Source organism: Salmo salar, chromosome 21 (assembly GCF_965601325.2).
Source record: "Salmo salar chromosome 21, fSalSal1, whole genome shotgun sequence".
Taxonomy (NCBI): Eukaryota; Metazoa; Chordata; class Actinopteri; order Salmoniformes; family Salmonidae; genus Salmo; species Salmo salar.
In genome coordinates, this window is record NC_138311.1 from 28,432,576 (window position 1) to 28,444,680 (window position 12,105).

Genomic DNA, 12,105 nt, shown 5'->3' on the forward strand with positions numbered 1-12,105 from the left:
AGCTAAGGAGTCCAGGGTAAAAGACAGGTAAGACATAACATCAGCACCAGCAGGAAAGGGTCTGTTAATAGATACATCTCTGTAGACAGAGAAGATAGAACCCAAATGAGCTCTAGTGTCTGTGTGTTATCGCAAATAGTGAAAAGGAGCAGTCTCTCAACTCCTCACACACACACACACACACACACACACACACACACACACACACACACACACACACACACACACACACACACACACACACACACACACACACACACACACACACACACACACACACACACATGCATACACACACCCATGCATACACACACCCATGCATACACACACATTTAGAGTAAATGAGAAGGAATCATGTTAGTGTGGTCATACTCTCATAGTCTCTTCTGCTTCTATACATAAATGACAGATAATTCACTTGAGTAATGATATTCTACCTTCATACCCATTATGGAATGAATCAAATTAGTTCTGATGATTAATTCTGAACACCTCCATTCTATTCTCTCAGTGTGTGTGTGTGTGTGTGTGTTTGTGTGTCCAGAGAAAGAATCAGGTAGAGTGTGAAGTGTTCATTTTATGTTTGGTTTATGGATGAGCTTGTCCTCATTGGGCAATGACATACAGTGTCTTCGGAAAGTATTCAGACCCCTTGACTTTTTCCACATTTTGGTACGTTACAGCCTTATTCTAAAATGTATAAAATATTTTAAAAAATCTCAGCAATCTACACACAATACCCCATAATGACAAAGCGAAAACAGGTTTTTAGAAATGTTTGCACATTTATTAAAATGCTAAAACATAAATACCTTATTTACATAAGTATTGAGACCCTTTGCTAAGAGACTCGAAATTAAACTCAGGTGCATCCTGTTTCCATTGACCATCCTTGAGATGTTTCTAAAACTTGATTGGCCTCCACCTGTGCTAAATTCAATTGATTGGACATTATTTGGAATGGCACACACCTGTCTATATAAGGTCCCACAGTTGACAGTGAACGTCAGAGCAAAAACCAAGCCATGAGATCAGAGGAATTGTTCATAGAGCTTCGAGATAGGATTGTGTAGAGGTACAGATCGAACGGTACCAAAACATTTCTGTTGCATTAAAGGTCCCAAAGAACACAGTCACCTCCATCATTCTTAAATGGAAGAACTTTGGAACCACCAAGACATTTCCTAGAGCTGATCGCCCAGCCAAACTGAGCAATCAGGGGAGAAGGGCCTTGGTCAGGGAGGTGACCAAAAACCTGATGGTCACTCTGACAGAGCTCCAGAGTTCTTCTGTGGAGATGGGAGAACCTTCCAGAAGGACAACCATCTCTGCAGCACTCCACCAATCAAGCCTTTATGGTAGAGTGGCAAGACGGAAGCCACTCCTCAGTAAAAGGCACATGACAGCCCGCTTGGAGTTTGCCAAAAGGCACCAAAAGACTCTCAGGCCATGAGAAACAAGATTCTCTGTTCTGATGAAACCAAGTTGGAACTCTTTGGCCTGAATGCCAAGAGTCAAGTCTGGGGGAAACCTTGCACCATCCCTATGTTGAAGCATGGTGGTGGCAGCATCATGATGTGGTTTTTCAGCAGCAGGGACTGGGAGACTAGTCAAGATCGAGGCAAAGACGAACGGAGCAAAGTACAGAGATATCTTTGATGAAAACCTGCTCCAGAGAACTCAGGACCTCAGACTGGGGCGAAGGTTCACCCTCCAACAGGACAACGACCCTAAGCACTCAGACAAGACAACGCAGGAGTGGCTTCGGGACAAGTCCGTAAATGTCATTGAGTGGCCCAGCCAGAGCCCGGACTTGAGCTTGAGCTCAATCATCTCTGGAGAGACCTAAAAAATAGCTGTGCAGTGACGCTCCCCATCCAACCTGACAGAGCTTGAGAGGATCTGCAGAGAAGAATGGGAGAAACTCCCCAAATACATGTGTGCCAAGCTTGTAGCGTCATACCCAAGAAGGCTCAAGGCTGCAATCACTGCCAAAGGTGCTTCAACAAAGTACTGAGTTAAGGGTCTGAATACTTATGTAAATGTCATATTTCAGGTTTTTAAGAAATTAGCAAACATTTCTAAACCTGCTTTTGCTTTGTCATTTTGGGATATTTTGTGTAGATTGATGAGGAACAAAAACAATTTAATCAATTTTAGAGTAAGGCTTTAACATAACAAAATGTGGAAAAAGTCAAGGGGTCTGAATACTTTCCAAATGCACTGTATAACCTCCACACACACACACACACACACACACACACACACCACACACACACACACACACACACACACACACACACACACACACACACACACACACACACACACACACACACACACACACACACACACACACACACACACACACACACAACCACACAACCACACAACCACACAACCACACAGTCTTGTGGAAATGAATTGGTTAGGTTGTGTGTGTTGGTTCCGTTTCATCAGAGTGATCACTAGAACAGTAGGCTAGGCAGACAGCTCAGCTGGACCAATCAAAATATTTTATTTGTTTCAATACCACATGCTTAAATTGAGTATGTGTGTGTGTGTCAGTGTGTTATACCTGAAGGCTTGTCTTGGTTGCAGTTCAGGAGAGTTGGGTCTGCTCTGTGCTTCAGCAGCTGGCTAACGATGCTTGTCTGCAGGGAGAGACGGACAGACAGAGACACACACCTTCATTATTTCAGAGAAAGAAAAAAAAAGACATGGATCTGCATTAGATCACATTTTGCATGCCTTCCTCCCCAAATGTCCTTGCTGTGGCCCATATCTACAAAAACAGCTGTCTGAAATGTAGCTGTCATCATCTCCTCTCGCCCCCAGTCTCACCCTTCTGTCTTTCTGCCTCAGATCTCTTTATTTTCCTCTGTTGCCCCATATAGTTACTTATTTCACTACAAGTCTAGCCCTATTACTCTCTCCACCCTTTTCTCTCTCTCTATGTCTCTGTCTCTCTCTCTCTCTCTCTCTCTCTCTCTCTCTCTCTGTCTCTCTCTCTCTATGTCTCTGTCCCTCTCTCTGTCTCTGTCTCTCTCGCTCTCGCTCTCTCTCTCTCTCTCCCTCTCTCTCTCTCTCTCTCTCTCTCTCTCTCTCTCTCTCTCTGTCTCTCTGTATCTCTCTGTCGCTCTCTCTCTGTCTCCCTCTCTCTGTCTCTCTGTCTCTCTCTCGCTCTCTCTCTCCCTCTCTCTCTCCGTCTCTCTCTCCATCTCTCTCTCTGTCTCTCTCTCTGTCTCTGTCTCTGTGTCTGTCTCCCTCTCTTGGTCTCTCTCTCTCTGTCTCTCTCACTCTGTCTTTCTCTCTGTCTCGCTCTCTGTCAATTTCAATTATAATCAATTCAAAGGGCTTTATTGGCATGGGAAACATATGTTTACATGCCAAAGCAAGTGAAATAGATAATAAACAAAAGTGAAATAAACAATTAAAAATGAACAGTGAACATTACACTCACAAAAGTTCCAAAGGAATAGAAACATTTCAAATGTCATGTTATGGCTATACTGTATACAGTGTTGTAACCATGTGCAAATAGTTAAAGTACAAAAGGGAAAATAAATAAACATAAATATGGGTTGAATTTACAATGGTGCTTGTTCTTCACTTGTTGCCATTTTTATTGTGGCAACAGGTAACAAATCTTGCTGCTGTGTTGGAAAACTGTGGCATTTCACCCAATAGATATTGGAGTTTCTGTCTCTCTCTCTGTCTCTCACAAAGCCTATTAATCTCCACCCTCTCTTTTTTCCCCCTCCCTCCCCTCCCTCCCTCCCTCCTCCCTCCCTCCCTCCCTCCCTCCCTCCCTCCCTCCCTCCCTCCCTCCCTCCCTCCCTCCCTCCCCTCTTTTCCCCCTCTCCTTTTTCTCTTCCCCAGGGTTGCGACTAGCAACACCTGTGTGATATGTGAGGTTAGAGATGTGTGATCTGTGATTTGTGTATGTGTGTGTTATATAAAGTAGGTGTAATGTGTGTAATGTCTGTGATGTGTGTAATGTATGTAATGTGGGTAATGTGTGTGATTGTTGATTTGTGGTGGATGGCATGCCCGAGGCAGCATGTGAGAGATTGTCTGTCAATGCCTGATCCACACACACACACGCATGCATGCACACACAAAAAAAATCACAATGAGATAAAAATGACTAAGCTCTCAGACATGGCCATGCATCAGAATGACACTGGTCTGTTAGAGCAGTGGTCCCCAAACTGTGGGGTGTGGCCCGTAGGAACTCAGTCCGGCATCAAACTTACTCTTGAAAGTTGTAATAGCATAATGCAAGGTGCAATTTATAAATTGAGTAGTGCATCATCAGTTCCTCTTGTCATGTTAGTCATTACATACCTTAGAGAGATATCTATAACTTGTCAGAAAGGTCAAGATCAACTAGCCCATGTCAGCTAACCTGTTTTTATTTCATTTTTTGTTGTCGTTGTGGGGGTCAGGTGAAAAAGTTAGCGAACTCCTGTATTAGTGTGCATCATAGCTCTGTGCTATACTGACTTGCTACAGTACATCCTCCTCTACTCCCACTCAGCACTGCTAGAGATCAGAGGTACATGAGAGTGTGTCTTTTATTAAACACATTACTTATGGTCTGTCTAGAGAGGATATGTATATACCTCTCTCTCTCATTTTATCTATTTATTGCTATCATGCTATAAAATCAGTTTTGGAGTAAAGTATAGAGTGACTCAGCATATTCTACCACAGTGTAACCTATGAGTGTAACCTGGATTCACATTGGTAACAGCTGACCAGGTTACAGGCCACAGTTTGTCCACAAGGTACACCCTCACATACTCCACTCAACACTTTATAAATGCTCCCCCATCAGGTCACTATCGCCACGGTAGTGACCCCCTGGCTGGGGTAAAATGTCAGATTGAACCAGGGAAATGTCAGGGAGACGTGAAAGTGAGTGAAGGAGAAACTGAAGCCTAATAAGCAACAGTAATAGGGTACAGTCCATGGGAGTCACTTACCCAGGATAGCGAAATAACAGCCTATTACGTGTGCTAGTGAAATACCGGCTATGATTACGCAGGGTTCACTGAGTTTACTGTATGACAGTATGAGCTAATGTTACTGTGACTCAAGCAAACACCACCTAGCAACAGTATGACCCGTAAACAACCGAATACTACTGACCTCCGTTCAGTACTAGAGGTGGAGTTAAGAGACGCATGAAACACAATTGTACTTATAGGGTACAGTTTTACATCCTTTTGAGTTTTTAATTAGTTTACCTAGTCTAATTACGTAACCATTTTACTTAACCTATAAAACATACTCGTAATATAAAGTGTTGCAGAGATGAGGCTGTTCCCTTCTCTCTGAATGTGCCTGTTGATGCTAAAGTGAGTGACAATGCTGCAGATATACAGTATGTGTCAGTGTGTAGTTGGTATGCAGAGTGCCAGCGCTAGGCTCCAGCGGGTAGGGCTCCAGCGGGTAGGGCTCCAGCGGGTAGGGGCTCCAGCGGGTAGGGCTCCAGCGGGTAGGGCTCCAGCGGGTAGGGCCGCGGGTGGGCCTAGCGGGTAGGGCTCCAGCGGGTAGGGCTCCAGCGGGGGCTCCAGCGGTGGGCTCCAGCGGGTAGGGCTCCAGCGGGTAGGGCTCCAGCGGGTAGGACTCCAATCGATTCTCTACTTCTCCCCTCCCCTGTCACTCTGCACTCAAATTCACTTATGTATGCACTCAGATAAACTGTGGAGTTTGAGAAAGAGAGGGATGAGGTATCGCACGGCAAGTGGTACCGATGTACCAAGTCTGGAACAGCTTCTTCCCCCAAGCTATAAGACTGCTAAATAGTTAGTTAAATAGCTAACCAATAGCTACCCGGAATATCTGCATTGACCATTTTGCACTAATCTCTTTCGACTCATCACATACGCTGCTGTTACTGTTTATAATCTATCCTGTTGCCTATTGACTTTATCCCTACCTATATGTACATATCTACCTCAATTACCTTGTACCCCTTGCATATCGACTAGGTACTGGTACCCCGTGTATATGGGCAAGTTATCATTACTCATTGTGTTTTTATTCCTCGTGTTATTATTTTTCAACTTATTCCTCGCGCTTTTATTTTTCAATACTGTCTTTTGTCTCTGCATTTCACTGTTAGTGTGAACCTGTTGTTTAAGAAGCATGTGACGAATACAATTTCATTTGAGATAGTGACGGTTGAGAGGTAACAGAAAGGAAGACTTTACTGTAAAACACACTATAGAGAAAAAACCTGGCCTGGGGGTAGTAGAGGAACAAATAAGGAAAAAAACTGTTCTTAATATGAATAAAATCTCTTTGTCAGCACCCCAACCGTGCTGCCCCAGAAATGTAATTACATATTGGACCATGTCAGCAAGATTTTAACACGATCGCTTCCCTTTTCCTCAAAGCCCCCTATCTGTCTACCCAAATCTCCCTCTTCCCCCCCATCCATATCCTGAAATCAATCTCCTTCCCTGTGAGAAACACCATGAAATCGCTAATCTAAAAGGCATTAATGAATACATGCAGTGCCGTGCCAGCACTTTGAGCTAGTCTGTTCGATAGCTCCCAAAATACCTGTTTATCAGCAGAGAGACAGACAGAGGAGATTTCTGCTATACAACTTATCTTCCCATAGGTCTCAAAATGAGACTAGACAAGGTAAACAAATAAAAAGCCAGTAGCCAATACTGGTCAATAAACTAGCCAGCCAATACTGGTCTAAAAACTAGCCAGCCAAAACTGGTCTATAAACTAGCCAGCCAATACTGGTCTATAAACTAGCCTGCCAATACTGGTCTATGAACTAGCCAGCCAATACTGGTCTATAAACTAGCCAGCCAATACTGGTCTATGAACTAGCCAGCCAATACTGGTCTATAAACTAGCCAGCCAAAACTGGTCTATGAACTAGCCAGCCAATACTGGTCTATAAACTAGCCAGCCAATTCTGGTCTATAAACTAGCCAGCCAAAACTGGTCTATAAACTAGCCAGTCAATTCTGGTCTATAAACTAGCCAGGCAATACTGGCCTATGAAATAGCCAGCCAATACTGGTCTATGAACTAGCCAGCCAATACTGGTCTATAAACTAGCCAGCCAATACTGGTCCATAAACTAGCCAGCCAATACTGGTCTATAAACTAGCCATTATTGATGCATTCCCGTACGTTTTATGGTTGAATATCATTTTAGAAAGTTGTTCCTTCGCTAAACAAAGTTTTGTTCACTTTCCCTCCGTGGATCTGACACGACTGGATATGTGAATGTACAGTGATATGACAGTACCTGTCCATATTTGGAAGCCAGGTGGAGAGGTGTCCAATAGCCGTTGTCGGAGGGCTGAGGGTCCGCCCCGTCCTCCAGCAGCACAGACACCACCTCCCTGTAGCCACTAGCACACGCTATGTGGAGCTAGAGAGAGATGGAGAGAGAAGGAGAGAGAGAGAGAGCGTTAAAGAAACATATTACACAGACACATCTACTGTAGACAGCCATTAAAATAGAGTGAGAGAGCAAAAAAGACAGAGAGCAAGATAGATAGATAGATAGATAGATAGATAGATAGATAGATAGATAGATAGATAGATAGATAGATAGATAGATAGATAGATAGATAGATAGATAGATAGATAGATAGATAGATAGATAGATAGATAGATAGATAGATAGATAGAGAGAGGTAGATAATAGAGGAGTACTGTAAGCACCACAGGAGGTTGGAGGCACCTTAATGGGGGAGGACGGGCTTGTGGTAATTGCTGGAGCGGAAGAAGTGTAATGGAATCAAATACTGTACATTCCATTTTCTCCGTTCCAGTCATTACTATGAGCCGCCCTCCCCTCAGCAGCCTCCACTGGTAGGTACTCACCAAAGTAACCCCGTCGTTGTTGCGTTGGTTGAGACTGACCCCGCTGGAGACCAGCTGTCGAACATCAGACAACATGGTGCTGGGCCTCTGGGTACGCATGGTGTGCATGGACGACACATCTATACCTGGAACAACAGAACAAAACACACACGTTAGTACAGCACACACACACACACGACATTAACAATGTCTCCGTAGTCTGTACCAATCACAATTATCATGGGAGCCATGTTGGTTCTGTGTGTAATGTCTCCTTGAGAATCCTTAGTCTCCTTTTCAAAGTCAACAGACTGTCTTGGAGACTGACAGACAGACAGAGGTCTAAGAGAGGACGAAGGTCTAGCAGTGCAGTCTATCCCTGGCTAAAGGGGATCGATGTTCTGCTCTGATCTCCTCCACCCTCAAATACTCACAGGGGACCATTGTTTTGGTTGCCGAAATGATACACTAGCTATATATTATAGATCGTCTGTGTTTCTCTCTAACGATCACTGTAATATAGAATATTTTTGTCCCTTGGGCTTTGATTACTATAGGCAGTTGAGTCTTATACGGTATGCTCAATTCTAATTAGTGGAGTGCATATAGGAATGGACAGGGAGAGTCCATAGGGCATGTGCCCTGTACGAGAGATTGTAAGAGAGACTTGAGGAGGGTAACATAGCCATGTTACTAAGGCAACATAGACTTCTAGTGTGACATGGGAGTGTGCCACAGCAGGAAGAGGATCTCTCTCCTGGCTGGATGTGAGCATGAGGGGATAGAGACCACCTATAGGCGATTTGGGATGAGGGGAGGGGCTGTGATGCCATGGGGGAGCAAGGGACTATGCTGCGTATTTGAGTATTTTCAAATAGACAGCCAAAAACAAGTACTTTTATTTGAGTATTTTGAACGGTTATTTGTAAAAAAAACAACTAAATAACAATAAATCGACTAATTTGTGTTTGAAATTATTTTCAAATACTTATTTCAAATGCTATTTTCAAATATCTGGGTGCATGGGAGTGTATCTGAGTATTTCCAAATACATTTCCAATATTCATCAACCTTTATTTGAAGAAAACTTTTAAAAAATGTATTGAAAAGTAATTGAAATATCTGAAATAGTATTTGAACCCATGTCTTCTCCCAACACAGGTCACAGGCAGGTGGGGCTGAGGTGTGCGTGTGTGTGTGCGTGTGTGTGCGTGTGTGTGCGTGTGTGTGCGTGTGTGTGTGTGTGTGTGTGTGTGTGTGTGTGTGTGTGTGTGTGTGTGTGTGTGCGTGTGTGTGTGTGTGTGTGTGTGTGTGTGTGTGTGTGTGTGTGTGTGTGTGTGTGTGTGTGTGTGTGTGTGTGTTTGACTTCCTCTGTCTTAGCCCTACTTAGCCCTACTCATTCACACCTACTCATTCAAGGGTTTTTCTTATTATTTTTACTATTTTATACATATATATATTTGAGATTCTTCAAAGTAGACATTCTTTGCCTTGATGACAGCTTTGCACACTCTTGGCATTCTCTTAACCAGCTTCATGAGGAATGCTTTTCCAACAGTCTTGAAGGAGTTCCCACATATGCTGAGCACTTGTTGGCTGCTTTGCCTTCACTCTGCACTCCAACTCATCCCAAACCATCTCAATTGGGTTGAGGTCAGGTGATTGTGAAGGCCAGGTCATCTGATGCAGCACTCCATCACTCTCTTTCTTGGTCAAATAGCCCTTACACAGCCTGGAGGTGTGTTGGTTCATTGTCCTGTTGATAAACAAATAATAGACCCACTAAACCCAAACCAGACGGGATTGCATATCGCTGCAGAATGCTGTGGTAGCCATGCTGGTTAAGGGTGCCTTGAATTTAAAAAAAAGTCTCCGACAGTGTCACAAGCAAAGCACCATCACACTTCCTCCATGCTTTACGGTGGGAACCACACAATGCGGAGATCATCCTTTCACCTACTCTGCGTCTCACAGAGACACGAGCGGTTGGAACCAAAAATCTCAAATTTGAACTCATCAGACCAAAGAACAGATTACCACCGGTCTAATATCCATTGCTCTTGTTTCTTGGCCCAAGCAAGTCTCTTCTTATTGGTGTCCTTTAGTAGTGGTTTCTTTGCAGCCATTCAACCATGAAGGCCTGCTTCACGCAGTCTCCTCTGAACAGTTGATGATGAGATGTGTCTGTTGCTTGAACTCTGTGAAGCATTTATTTGGCCTGCAATTTCTGAGGCTGGTAACTCCAATGAACTTATCCTCTGCAGCAGAGGTAACTCTGGGTCTTCCTTTCCTGTGGCGGTCCTCATGAGAGGCAGTTTTATCATAGCTCTTGATGGTTTTTGCGACTGCACTTGAAGACATTTTCAAAGTGTCCGGATTGACTGACCTCCATGTCTTAAAGTAATGATGGACTGTTGTTTCTCTTTGCTTATTTGAGCTGTTCTTGCCATAATATGCACTTGGTCTTTTACCAAATATGGCTATCTTCTGTATACCACCCCTACCTTGTCACAACACAACTTATAGGTTCAAATACATTAAGGTGCAAAGAAATTCCACAAATTAAAAAAATTCCAAGAGTGTGCAAAGCTGTTATCAAGGCAAAGGGTGGCTAATTTGAAGAATCTCGAATATAAAATATATAAAAACTTTATTGGTTAGCCACTTTATTACAAATGTGTTATTTCATAGATTTGATGTCTTCACACTTTTTCTACATTGTAGAAAATAGAAAAAATAAATAAAACAACTGGAATGAGTCCAAACTTTTGACTGGTACTGCACATTAAGTGAGAGGAACAAAGAGGACATAGTGTAGTTGTACTGGTTGGGAAAGAGAGGACACAGTGTAGTAGTGGTTGTGAAAGAGAGGACACAGTGTAGTAGTAGTGGTAGTACTGGTTGGGACAGAGAGGACACAGTGTAGTAGTGGTTGTGAAAGAGAGGACACAGTGTAGTAGTAGTGGTAGTACTGGTTGGGACAGAGAGGACACAGTGTAGTAGTAGTTGTGGATGGGACAGAGAGGACACAGTGTAGTAGTGGTTGTGAAAGAGAGGACACAGTGTAGTAGTAGTGGTAGTACTGGTTGGGACAGAGAGGACACAGTGTAGTAGTAGTTGTGGATGGGACAGAGAGGACACAGTGTAGTAGTAGTAGTCATAGATGGGACAGAGAGGACAGAGTGTAGTAGTAGTAGTCGTGGATGGGACAGAGAGGACACAGTGTAGTAGTAGTAGTTAGGACAGAGAGGACACAGTGTAGTGGACGTAGTAGTGGTTGGGACAGAGAGGACAAAGTGTAGTAGAATTGGTACTGGTAAAGGACAGAGAGGACACAGTGTAGTAGTGGATTGGACAGAGAGGACACAGTGTGGTAGTAGTAGTAGTAGTAGTAGTAGTGGTTGGAACAGAGAGGACACAGTGTAGTAGTAGTTAGTTGTGGTTGGAACAGATAGGACACAGTATAGTAGTAGTAGTCATGGTTGGGACAGAAAGGACACAGTAAAGTAGTAGTCATGGTTTGGACAGAGAGGACACAGTGTAGTAGTAGTAGCAGTGATTGGGACAGAGAGGACACAGTGTAGTAGTGGTAGTTATGGTAGGGACAGAGAGGACACAGTGTAGTAGTGGATGGGACAGAGAGGACACAGTGTGGTAGTAGTAGTAGTAGTAGTAGTAGTAGTGGTTAGAACAGAGAGGACACAGTGTAGTAGTAGTTAGTTGTGGTTGGAACAGATAGGACACAGTATAGTAGTAGTAGTCATGGTTGGGACAGAAAGGACACAGTATAGTAGTAGTCATGGTTTGGACAGAGAGGACACAGTGTAGTAGTAGTAGCAGTGATTGGGACAGAGAGGACACAGTGTAGTAGTGGTAGTTATGGTAGGGACAGAGAGGACACAGTGTAGTAGTGGATGGGACAGAGAGGACACAGTGTGGTAGTAGTAGTAGTAGTGTTTGGGACAGAGAGGACACAGTGTAGTAGTAGTGGTAGTCATGGTAGAGACAGAGAGGACAGTGTAGTAGTGGTAGTCATGGTAGGGACAGAGAGGACACAGTGTAGTAGTGGTAGTCATGGTAGGGACAGAGAGGACTCAGTGTAGTAGTGGTAGTCATGATAGGGACAGAGAGGACACAGTGTAGTAGTAGTAGCTGTGGTTGGGACAGAGAGGACACAGTGTAGTAGTGGTAGTCATGGGAGGGACAGAGAGGACACAGTGTAGTAGTAGTAGCTGTGGTTGGGACAGAGAG

At 43.7% G+C, this 12,105-nt stretch overlaps 1 protein-coding gene across 4 annotated transcripts in view; it reads right to left on the reverse strand.

Annotated features, from left to right (window-relative positions):
• LOC106582129 (unconventional myosin-XVI) overlaps positions 1 to 12,105 on the reverse strand; it is a 225,771-nt gene that overhangs the window by 120,434 nt on the left and 93,232 nt on the right. For all 4 annotated transcript variants that reach the window (XM_082967086.1, XM_082967085.1, XM_045704630.2 and 1 more), the window contains exons 6-8: positions 7,876 to 8,000; positions 7,292 to 7,417; positions 2,579 to 2,654 (exon numbers count right to left, since the gene is read on the reverse strand). In XM_082967086.1, the coding sequence (XP_082823212.1) occupies positions 2,579 to 2,654; positions 7,292 to 7,417; positions 7,876 to 8,000 (327 nt within the window). The remainder of the gene's footprint in view (positions 1 to 2,578; positions 2,655 to 7,291; positions 7,418 to 7,875; positions 8,001 to 12,105) is intronic.